Here is a 12,996-nt window from a genome sequence, read left to right as displayed (position 1 = left end):
AGACAGATTTACAGGTAAAGTAAACTCTTTTTATAATGAACACGCTTATTACGAACTGACAAATATAACGGACATATCTTTTAGTCCCGACCATTTGTTGTATTATTGCTGTATATATGCTTATAACGAACTACGGTTATTACGAACTAAAATTAGTGGTCCCTTCGATTTCGTTATAACCGTAGTTTATTGTACAACAACAATTCAAAACCAAATGAATATTCGTACATCTATCACACCTGTTGAAGATTCAACCTTTCTTTAAGGGATCTAGAATAATTCAGTGTCGAAATATTATAGTTTTACTACGAGTCTCGTATTTACAAATCTTTTACAGAGCCGTTGTCACTCACCACCGCACACTGGCAGGTTACAATTCTCCTGCGATGTCTGCTGGGTGTCGCCCACACAGTCACTGCCCCCGAACGACGGGGCTGGGTTGGTGCATGTCCGGGTGCGGATGAGTGTCTTCATGACGTCAGGTCCACATGTCTCCGTGCAGGGAGTTGTTGTGGTCCACATGCTCCACTGAGTAAACCCGCCATCAACTAGGCATCAAAGAAGTTGTCAACAGTTAAAACTCCTTTAATTATTTCCCGCGGGATATACTGCATATTATATGTGCCTCCTTCATGTCTTGACACTTTTATCACATAGATTCTCAGAACAGCCTTGCACGAGTTTACACAACAGTGTTCAGACTACTACTAGGAGTCGAATGATGCTTCACTTTCGTTACGAAATTTGTCTGCATGAATTGTCATCAAATTTCTAAAAAATAACTATTTTCTCGTCTTTCTCTTTAGTAGAAGTTAAAAAATATAATTCAAAGCATGACAATGCGAATGTCGGAATGACATGATTATGTATATTCAAAAGGAATTTACAATGGTCACTTACCTGGACAAAAACTGTCCATACAAATAACTGTCCTGGTCTCCTCTAATGACTGTGTACAGGTGCTGCCGCTGTTGCATGTTCTGCTGCGTATCTGAGTATGGAAGACTGCACGGCCACAGGTAGCGGGGCAGGAGGGATTGCTCCAGCTGCTCCACTCGGACACTCCGCCATCAACTGTGAGAAACCGAAAATTCGAGGTCCAAATACGTCATTGTACTCTGTTGCTGATCAAGATGATGCCTACAGAAGCAGTTTATGAGGTTTACCTCCCTTTATGGAATCCATGATTAATGTGCTTTGTAAGGCAGACATCTGCCTGTATTCGGTCTGGTAGACCATGAACTCTACATGTTCACCACCTCATTACATTTGTATGTTCAATGGAGAATCTCACCTAAGTGTCTATTGATATGAAATATATCGATCTACACGTGTCGATAAAAGTTTAATACTCCTCGGTAAGCCTCGGGGTTTTAAACTTTTATCGACGAGTGTTGATACATTTGATTTCAAATGACACAAGGGTGATATTCTATTTATCATCCAACAACATTCTTTCTACTTTTTCAGTTTGAAGACAGGAATAAGCAGTGTCAAATGTACTGCTAACAGCTTCAGTAGCAGAGCCAATAGTGATTTCATTTGATTGTGATGTGATGGTTACCAATGACATTACAATGGTCTGAAAAGCATCGTGATGCAATTTCATTGAAGCGATATCTACAATGTAAATATTGCTTGATCTCACCCAAGGATAGCTCCTGTGGGAGCCAGGTTTGGATGATAAAGACCATTCCTTTTCTTCCTGAAGACCAATAGTTGGTACCTGGTATACCACCCTGTCGCTCTGATGGAACTCAGAGATAATATCTATCTCTTCCACACACCACTAGAACTGCCTTAGGCAGTATACCATGTCCCATCTGGTAGTTAAGATAATATGTCAGTTGTACTGTAAAAACCTTAAAACGTGTACCATATCCCATTTGGTAGTTTAGATAATATGTCGGTACTTGCCCGACACACGGTAACTGTTGCCACCCCCTGGGTGATGAAACAAGTTCACTTCTGACAGATACGTGCAGGGTTTGTCTCAAACAGTGGGTGTCAGTACGTTATTGTTGTACTTACCACAAGTCGACGGCCCACACTCAACTTCATTACTTTGTCCAGGCTGACCAGAGCAGGGAGTTCCACCATTGCTGGGAGCTGGGTTATCACAGGACCTGGTTCTGGTGACGTTGTGTCTGGCTGTAGGACCACACATGGCAGGACAGGGGGGACTACTCCACTGTGTCCACGCACCCCAGTTTCCGTTTGTTGCACCTGAAACTATTTCGGAACTAACCCTTACACACTACAGTGTATAAATCATTCGCATTTATTATTTATATGGTGTCAGCAATGTCTCCGAAACACACACGTATACTCGTTTATATTAAGGGTCGCATGAACTAAAACCAATTTTACACCTCACAGCCATAATTGCGAAATATGTCCCATTGTTTATTCTTGGCATAATGAGAGGCCACTGACCCATAGTTACACATCATTACAAAGTATGCATGTTTCTTCCAACCGGCAATGCATGATGTATGCACATTACTGCCTAGAAGTTCATTCACTGAAGTGTATTGACCACTAACAATATTGCGTTTCACTCATATCTCCAAAACGCACGTGTCAGTGTGTTCTAGTTATCCTGGCGATCGTCAAAATTACACGTTACTACTCAGAGTACTTTCTTCTTTCTAAAAAAACATCTATGAAAACACAATGCCATTTAGAAAGTAGTCAAATGTAACAAATGTTACATTTCATTTGGGATAACACTTTCTTGGTAAAGTACAGATTCTCGTACTTTTTTGGTTGAGTCCCGTCTGTAGGAATATGTACTGACAAATGTATACTTTTCACTTGACCAATTAAAGTGTTGTGTGTTTAGTTTAACTTAAAGTCCTTCAAGGTAAATAAAAGAGACTTGAATCGTGTGTTGTTTACCTGTTGTAACAGTGAGCCAAGCTGTTGTCGTCTCCCCGCGGACTTTGAAGGAGTATTTGCCGCTGTCAGACACCTGGACGCTTTGTATGTACAGGTAGCTGTTACCAACGTTTGATGTCTGAATTCGGGGGTCAGTAATTGCGCCATCGTCTTTCTGCCACACCCCTGTTAGACCTGTCTGTGTCAACGCGACCTGGAAGAGCATCTGAAGACCTTCTCTTCTCGTGGCGTTCTCCAGTTTAGAAGTGAATATAGAGGACCCTTCAGGGAAAAACACGAGTAAGTTAGAAATGTCAAAATATCATATTGCTAGGATACACGGGTGCGTATAAAACACCGTGAAACAATATTCTCTGTAGTTTCACAATATTTTGTTATCAACCAAGGTGCTTCTTTTTATTGCATTAACTACGAAATGACAAATATCATTAGCTACAAACAGCTCGATATGCTGTTATTAACCATTATCATGTGGATTTTACTGATGTCGGGTCCATGATTGTTGGCCATATATAGCGACGTGCATTCACGTTTGGCGTGTGTATCGGTAGGAGTATCTGCTTGCACTAGTCCGGGCTATTTACAATGGTTTAATCGTGCCAGCCCTCTGATATATCCTGCAGCAGTTAAACATGAATATCCCACTCAGACACAGTACATTAACCCCGAGCCGATCAGGCCTTGTTTTATCCCCATGCCAAGCGCCAGGCAAGGTAACAACAAGTACCATCTTTTTACGTCTTTTGGTAATTCCTGGCTGGGGATCGAATCATAGACATTCCACTCCATTGTCAGACGTTCTATCCACTGGACCAATGTTCCAGTTAAATGGACAACACCATGCACACATAATTTGTTAATACGGACGATTTTACTGGGAACAGTCCAGAATAACGGGGTCTAAGGGTATAAACCAGACACGTCCACCGTACTGTTTTTATTTACTACATATAACAGATGATCATATTATTCGCACACAGCAGTTGGCAATAGTTGTTTAGCGCCGCACTATTCCAGTAAGTTCATAGAGTGTTCGAGTTTTGATATTCAGTCTTCTATTTACGTATTACAGGACGGAAATCTATTTGTCATTTGTCATTCAACATCTCACAACATCTGTTTCGGGGAGCAATCATATCAACGGTTATTAAAGTAAATTTAAAAGTGAGTGAGTGAGTGAGTTGTGTTTAACGCCGCTTTTAACAGTATTCCAGTTATATCACGGGGTGTCAGGTTAATGTGGGAGGAAGGCCCGAAGTGATGCAGGTCTCAGACATTTACCACTTCGGTGAAACCCACAAGCAGGGTATGGTGCTGATAAACCTAGAAACATAATCGGGGCGAACCGGGATTCGAACCCACAATCATATGTTTCTGGTGTGTCCAAGGGACGCAACTCTGCACAGCGAATTGTGGCGCCTTTGCCGTACTGGGCCACCCGTGCCCCCTAAAGTTTAAAACAGAACGTTAAGCTGACAACGTACTCCAGCATTTGAGTCATCAGGTGACTGAAGTTAAACTGATTGTGACGTCTTGCGTTAAATATCAAACGTATTGGAACGAAGGTAAACATAGGAGAGATATGTCACTTTTGTTGTACTTACCACAATTTACCGGCCCACACTCAACTTCATTAATTTGTCCAGGCTGACCAGAGCAGGGAGCTCCACCATTGCTGGGAGCTGGGTTATCACAGGACCTGGTTCTGGTGACGTTGTGTCTGGCTGTAGGACCACACGTGGCAGGACAGGGGGGACTACTCCACTGTGTCCACGCACCCCAGTTTCCGTTTGTTGCACCTGAAACTATTTCGGAACTAATCCTTACACACTGAAGTGTATTAATCATTCGCATTATATGGTGTCAGCAATGTCTCCGAAACACACACGTATACTCGTTTATATTAAGGGTCGCATGAACTAAAACCCATTTTACACCTCACAGCCATAATTGCGAAATATGTACCAATGTTTATTCTTGGCATAATGAGAGGCCATTGACCCATAGTTACATATAATTACAAAGTATGCATGTTTCTTCCAACCGGCAATGCATGGTGTATGTACACTACTGTTCAGAAGTTGATTCCCCTTACACGCATGGGCAATGCATGACGCAACCCGTGTTCAGTTCAATGTGAAAATGCAGCATGTGCGGTGAACATGAGTGCGCAAAACAAATTGATATTTGGACAACATGTAAACTATGGAATATATTTGTTCATAATTGAAGATTGTGTTTACAAACAAGTATAAAATGATACTCACATTCTATAACATTAAGACGTAACACATATTGTTAGAGATAATAATAACTTCTGAATTGAGCTGGCGAGACTCGAATCTTTTTTATTGTAACAGATACCATATATTTGAGCATAGAATGTTGTGAGAGGGTTTTCGTAAAGTCATATATTGATCAAATATTTAACAGCGATCAACCAGTAAGGACAATCTTTAAGAAATCCAGGTGTTAGTCCTCTCTGAAAGTGTGTTTCACCATCTCGCCTTGCATTCCATCCACATGAACGCCATGACGCCAGGATGTGTTTTACTTGGTCAACTATTAAAGTGAGTATAGTTTTACGCCGCTTTTAACAACATTCCAGCAACATCGCGGCAGGTTACACCAGAAATGGGATTCAGCTATGTGGGGAATCAAACTCGGGCCTTCGGCGTGACATGCCAACACTTAAACCAATGGGCCTCCACACTGACCCCATAAACTATCAGAAAAACAACATAATTGAATTTCCAGATTTAAGGTTACCCTCCACAAGTTGTGAATTCTACACTGTCATCAAAGTGATTAAACTACTAAGCGAAGTGAAAAGTCGTTATGTTTGAAACGTACACTACAGTGCATCAAGCATGTTAGTTGGTAAGTAGGATATAGCGTAAACTCGCTATGATATAGATTCTCAAGTCAGGTAAAATGATTAATCAAAGTGCTCGAATACGTTTCATGCCAGTTACATGAGATTGATGTCATCATACCTCAGTACAAAGATGTGATATACTTATTAATGTTAATTCATATATTTATTGAATACGATGCATAAACAAATAAGCATTGCAATATTTCTGTTACCTGACAAAAATGCAATTTTCAGTCATGACTGCTCGACTCGTAACAGTTTCAAGGTTTGTAGGTCTTTCGGCGAGAAAACCATGTTATCTGACAAGATCACCCATGTAACATCTAGATACTGTAAGCACGTGTGTACCTGTTAACCATGCGGATGTCACGTCCCCATTGACCGTGAGTGTATAACGTCCGGAGTCCGACACCTGAGCATTGCTGATCAAGAAAATATGGTTCTTGCCAGGAGAAGTGATCTGATATCTGGAACCTCCAGTGATTCTGACACCATCACGTTGCCACGCCCCCGCGAGACCTGGCTGGGTCACGATGACCTGCAAGACCACGGCTTGACCGACTGGGACAGATATATTCCTCAGCCCGGATTCAATAGTGCCTTGATATGTGAGAGAAAATGTTCAGGACGAGTGCTCGCATTTGTATGGAGAAAATTGTTAAGTATTCAATGGCATATTAAGCATGCTAAAATCTAAATTAATCGATGTAATCCAAGGTAATCGACGATGTTAGATCTCAGCAGATTACTAGCCAACGTCGATTGGCAGAATACCGGTATGGAGAAGTTTATCCAAAGAGTTCAATATGTCCTGAAGTTCATACAAAAGTTATTCAGGGTGCTCATGATCATGACGGAGGGCCGCGTGGACACAGTTAATGCAGAACAACTTCTTTCATATACTGTTATACTGTTACTGACTTGCTTTACAACGGAATAAGTATCTTCTCCCAAACGTCTCTATATGATATGATAAAGAAGTTGTTACCAATACATTGTGTCTACTTTGAAATTAAAGAACCTCCAATCACGTAACTGTCTTTCAAGTGTCATAAATACATCATACAACGCATGACCTTTGTCCTGACTTACTCTTTGGTTCAATAACTACGCCATCAAAAGCGAAAGTTGAGGCAAAACTATAAAAGCAAACCAAATAAAGGCCACGAGGTGACACGAGCAATGCTGAAGCTAATGTACATGTCCTGTCATGTCCTACCATAGCGAAAATGCATTGCCCTATTTGCTGTTCTAGCTTAATGTTAAGGGAAAATATATGTAAGTACCAAAAGGCCTTGTCAACAATCACTCACTCATTGACTCACTGACTCACTCACAGACTCACTCACTGACTCACTCACTCATTGACTCACTCACTCACTCACAGACTCACACACTCACTCATTGACTCACTCACTCACTCAACGAGAGAAACAAAGTGATCTCGAATAAATAAGAGATGATCCATCGATCATAACAAAGTGGGGAGGAGATCATTTTAGTGAATCAATTGAAAACGTTTTAGAAATTGGTATTATCAAGAGACGTCATTTAAGCTTAAACAACGAGTGAAGTATTATTTCGAGATAACAGGATTTGTGTTAAGTAGGAAAATGTTGATGCCATATGCCATGTATATGAGAGAGAATACCAGTGTTTGAGTAAAAAAGGATTAACCATATTCAAGCCATTACAAAGCAAGTTCTTCGGTCTAACGAACGAAAGCTTTAACCACTATGCTACCAATAAACTTTAAGTAAAATGCCGTACATAAACAAAACGTCCGACGTCTTTGTATACATACCACAGGTAGTGGGTCCACACTCTTGAGTTTCACTTTGACTGCTTTGACCCGGACAGGAAGCTCCACCATTGCTGGGAGCTGGGTTAGTACAGGTCCTGAATCTGGAGACGGGGCGTCTGGCTGTAGGACCACATGTGGCAGGACAGGTGGAACCACTCCACTGTGTCCACTGACCCCAGTTCCCGTTAACTGGTGTGTCTAAAGCCATACATCAATGTAAGCATTCAGTACCCAAAATGCATTACAATACTAACACATCAATATTCTAGTTGTATCAGCAAAGATTTGAGCAATCATATACTATAATACTAAACAAAAAAACATACTTGAGCCTTGAACCGTCAACTGGGCTGAGGTCGTCTCTCCATTAGCAGTGAAGGAATACTGCCCAGAGTCGGACACTTGTAGACCAGAGATATACAGAATCTGAGCATTGCCACTGGGAACAAGCTGATGCTTGGCGTCTGCGGTTATCGTGACACCGTCCTTTGTCCAGACACCTGTGACACCTGACTGAGTAAGGTCCACCTGGAATATCACCTGTCCACCAACGGACCGAGTCACGTTCAACAGTTGCCGTGCAAAGATAGACGTCACTGTAACAACATGATTGTGTATATTAGAAAACATATTCATCAAACCTATTTCAAATATTTGTTTCCCTCTACATATCTTAGAGGCGTCTTCCATGTCTTTGTTGGACATGAGCTGATACGTATATAATCGACGGTTCTTTAAAATAGTCAATGTATCGCATCACAGATAGTTTTTCCTGTGTGTACTTTTTTTTACATCAACGCGACACAACTGGCTGCACGGTTTCGAGACCTTATGTACCTCTGCAATTCAGAATTACCAATAATACAATACGTATTTAACATAAGCAAGATAGTAAATTGCATGCTGTAAAGCACAATGCAGTGTTTTCAATGCATGTGAAATGTCTTGTACCTGCGTTTATCAATCCTTATCATTATCAGGTAAATACAAATACACGGAATGATGTGGGCGATGGATACATGATCCAAGGTAGGATCCAACCACAGCAATTGTCATGTATGGAAAGTAGGAACGTTGTTTGTCTATTTTCACTGTGTCATCGTCTCGATACAATCACAGAACTGGAAAGTCACAAAACAACAACCCACAAGGAATGTATAATACACACATTAAAATGCAGCAAGCGCTTTTCTCCATATCGTTTGAATGCAAACTGTAACAACTTTTCTCTGACCTGACCTTCAACGCCTTTGCCAGTCGCATCATCAATGATAAATGTCACTATTAATGTCTCCGCAATTCGGACACAGACATTCACGATTCTCTGTCACGTGACTGTTGTGACACCAGGTGTTTGAGAACCACGTGATCATGTCCTGACCAACTGGTAGTCCCGTCAGCGACAATTAGAAAGGCGACTCCGTGTGTTTAAATAAACATGTACTTGGTCGATTGAGTGGCAGTATGTCTGATGCTATACTAAACAAATATCATCAATATTTTTATGAAATTGTGTGCTACGTCTTCACTACAAAATGTATCTCCCAAAGTATTTAAGAACTGCCTTCACTTTGAGTGACTTCACTGGAGAATGAATCTTCACAGAGTGAGGGCCAAACTGTATGCACGTCGGAGCGTGCGACGTATGTATGCTCATCATTCTTTACAGGAACATCTGTTGTAGTTTTGTTTTTTTTGACATTTTTTATTCCTTTCAAAGGGCAACATCTGTTGTAGTTTCCTTACGACAAATGTATTCAAATACTACCACATTTGGATAAGAAAGGTCTGTTAAGAACTACCCCAACGTCAAGTACAAAACATCAAAATGGCGGCCACGATTAACGTGACGGGAGAGAATGATTTCCGAAGTTGCGGTTACATGTGTTCGTCCATTCTCCTTCCCAGAGTTCCATGCGACCAGCATCTTACCTCTGCCACGGGCCCGCGCCATGTAACAATTCGTCACATCTAATACAGTCCATTCAAGAAATTGCATATGTTTTTCATCTGTTTCATTTTTGACAAGTCTACATATCTACACAAATCTATGTTTAAGAATGGTTAACTTTCATTGAGAAAATATCCTAAATCGTGAAAACTATTTTCATTTGCGTAGTTATCCTATGTTTACATTGGTTGTACGGCTCCACGTGCTGTTATACGGAGAGCTAGCGATACGTTCACTTTGATGTGTAAATATAGTATTGTTATCAACTCACTCTCGCAGTTGTAGTAGCATATTTATACAGTATGCAAAACAATATGTAAAGCGTCCCAAATACTTGCATTAGTCTGTTCTATTCTGATTTTTGAAAAAGCACGTTTGTTTACAGACAAGAGAAAAGTCCGGTCACGTGATATGCAAATTAGCCTGTGGCAGTGGTGTTATGCTAAGTCACCACTGCGCCGGAGTGTGGTGTTAGTCATCATTGATCAATTGGTCGTTCAATGAAACGTGATAATAAAGATGCGTCAAATTTATGCTAAGGTAAATTCATAGATTGCTGAAGACTGTAACTGTCAGACCAGACACGGAACGAGTCGACAGACTACTACGGCAGTTTTAGTGCATTTCTTCGTTTTGTTCACAAAGATGGGTTGTAGCGGGGATGTTCGTCAACGGGCATGCAGTCAAACTCTCTGATGTTTCTCAGTGTATGCTAAAACGCGGAGTTCAAGATAAAAGGGTCTAAATGATCAGAAACAAGGCTTATCTATGTGTACGTGACTTGGAAATGCGGAAGTAGCCCGTCATTGTTAAGGTCATTTTTCAAGAATACGGTCGCGTGAAATACGAATGACGTTAAATTGTGACGTTCATACTCTGTGAAGGTCAATTACGCGGTCACGTGACTGAGCTCTCGTCAAATGGAAAAACCGTACACTTTTGTTGTACATACCACAATTTACCGTCCCGCATTCAACTTCATTAATTTGTGCGGCTGACCAGGGCAGGTGAAATCGTGCAAAATTCACATTAAAAAATGATATGAAGATATGGTTCTTTTGTTCGTACCACAGGTAGCTGGACCACACTCTCGAGATTCACTTTGACTGCTTTGACCCGGACAGGAAGCTCCACCATTGCTGGGGGCTGGGTCAGTACAGGTCCTGGATCTGGAGACGGGGCCTCTGGCTGTAGGACCACACGTGGCAGGACAGGTGGAACCACTCCACTGTGTCCACTGACCCCAGTTCCCGTTAACTGCAGTGGCTATAATTATAATGAAATCGTCTCTTTTGTAATCCATAACCAGTAGGATGAAATGATAATGTGACTGTTTACCTTCTAGCGCCCCACAGGAAGCTTGGCTTGTATATCCCCCAGGGAGCTGAGAATGAAAATCGAGTGCACACTGATCCATCGACCAGTATTAATGTAGCGCTTTAAACACACCTCAGGGTGTGGATATGGCGCAAATATATACACATTATGATAACTGTCTCTGGATCAACAAAGAAAACATACGTTATGGAAACAAACTATGCCTTGTAATGTTTGTTTGTTGTTTAACGCCGTACTCAGCAATATTCCACTTATATTACGGCGGTCTGTAAATAATTGAGTATGAACCAGACAATCCAGTGCTTGACATCATGAGGATCGATCCACGCAATTGGGATGGATGACATGCATCAACCAAATCAGCGAGTCTAACCACCCGATCCCGTTAAGACAAGCATATTCGTCTTTTACTCAAGCATGTGTACAAACTATGCTCTATGTAAACATATAAAGTTATCTTAATGACTCTTAAACACTTCATGACGGTTCCCGGATTTGCCACAGAAGGGTCCTAGGCAATGTGAGCCTTCCAGAACAAACAACCATGTTAAATGCAGCAATACATGCTTTGGAATAAGTGAGTGGATTTACGCCACATGGAGCAGCATCTTGGTTATTTCCTATCATCAACATCAAGTGGGAGGAGCATCCAAACTGAAAAAGCCTGATGTGTACATACCACAGGTAGTGGGTCCACAATCTTGAGCATCACTTTGACTGCTGGGACCCGGACAGGAAGCTCCACCACTGCTGGGAGCTGGGTTAGTACAGGTCCTGGATCTGTAGACGGGGCCTCTGGCTGTAGGACCACACGTGGCAGGACAGGAGGGACTACTCCACTGTGTCCACTCCCCCCAGTTCCCGTCCACTGGACCTGAAGCTATACAGGCAGGCATCCTTACACAGGGAAGTGTATGCTATATATATAGTTTAAAAGAGGTAAAGTCTAAAGTTGTACATAATATAACTGCATATATTTTCCCTTATTCAGGTTCATTCACACTATGACTGTGCTTGATGTCGATTGGAGATTCGTAAGTGACCGCCCCCTACACAACACAGAATAGGAAACATGATAGCATGACATGAACCAAAGAACAATAGGTTATTTTATGTCATAATCTGACAGAGTTATTGTATGTGTCGGTGACTCTGCTACATCACCTACCTCCAACTGTGAGATAGGCTGACGTGGACCGGCCCTGTATAGTGTAGGTATATCTTCCACCGTCAGATGCCACGAGGTCAAATACGAACAGCTGGCGATATAGGCCATTTGCGGTCATCATCAGTTTGCCTTGAGCAGGGGAGAGTGGGGTGCCTTCCTTGGACCACTCTCCGTCTCCCGTGACTCCAGCAACGACTTGAACGATGAAAAAGGGAGTCCCTCCAGGCGCTTCCGTGACATTTTTCATGGTGATCTGAAAAACTGGGAAACAGTCGTTCGTTAGGGATGTTATTGTTTATTCAACGCTTGCCATTATGAATTATGAGATAAAAAAAACAGCTTCTCGGGACAATGTCTACATCACTCGTGTAGTGACTCATTTTAAACTGAACAATCATAAACTCATCGGACAAACACCTGATATCGTCACTCATCAACACAAGCTCAAGATGAAGTCGGAATCGTGCAATGTAGTCATTTAGCAGCGATTTCTCATGGAAAGGGGTTTGCTGCTGTTATTCACCAAACACATTCGTTCCTGCCCACCACAAATAATCAAAACATTTGTTAAGATGTATCATAATTAAAACGGCCACTCATATTATAATTTGTTTGGTCAACTTCTTCAAAGGCATCATTAAAGTTGTTCTGATTGTATTTCGGAGTGAACTCCTCTCGTTTAAGAATACATTCCCCTACGGTAAGGTCTGCAGACCGAAATCTGCTACCATATACATGTAGCTGTATACTGAATCTTTAGTTTCCATAGTGTCGCCGTTAACTTGAACAGACGTGTTTTGCAAAACATGGTACCACAGGGATAACATTCTGTATGGTTATGAATTAAGAAGGTCAATTTAGACATCTTAGAACCGATATATGGACGTCCATACCGAGCACTGTTCTATACAGTCGATCTTCGTTAAGAGTTGATCGATACTGCATTTCTCATATAT

General features: G+C 41.5%; 1 protein-coding gene across 1 annotated transcript in view; it reads right to left on the bottom strand.

Moving 5' to 3' along the window:
* Positions 1-12,996, bottom strand: part of LOC124143193 (SCO-spondin-like) — an 89,354-nt gene that overhangs the window by 13,437 nt on the left and 62,921 nt on the right. The window contains exons 8-16 of the mRNA XM_048385779.1: positions 10,603-10,800; positions 7,910-8,179; positions 7,584-7,781; positions 6,128-6,379; positions 4,506-4,706; positions 2,902-3,162; positions 2,032-2,232; positions 901-1,074; positions 354-548 (exon numbers count right to left, since the gene is read on the bottom strand). Coding sequence (XP_048241736.1) covers positions 354-548; positions 901-1,074; positions 2,032-2,232; positions 2,902-3,162; positions 4,506-4,706; positions 6,128-6,379; positions 7,584-7,781; positions 7,910-8,179; positions 10,603-10,800 — 1,950 coding nt within the window. The remainder of the gene's footprint in view (positions 1-353; positions 549-900; positions 1,075-2,031; positions 2,233-2,901; positions 3,163-4,505; positions 4,707-6,127; positions 6,380-7,583; positions 7,782-7,909; positions 8,180-10,602; positions 10,801-12,996) is intronic.

This window comes from Haliotis rufescens, unplaced genomic scaffold, assembly GCF_023055435.1.
Source record: "Haliotis rufescens isolate VD_foot unplaced genomic scaffold, xgHalRufe1.0.p SCAF_6, whole genome shotgun sequence".
Classification (NCBI taxonomy): domain Eukaryota; kingdom Metazoa; phylum Mollusca; class Gastropoda; order Lepetellida; family Haliotidae; genus Haliotis; species Haliotis rufescens.
This window is presented reverse-complemented; position numbering and strand designations above follow the sequence as displayed.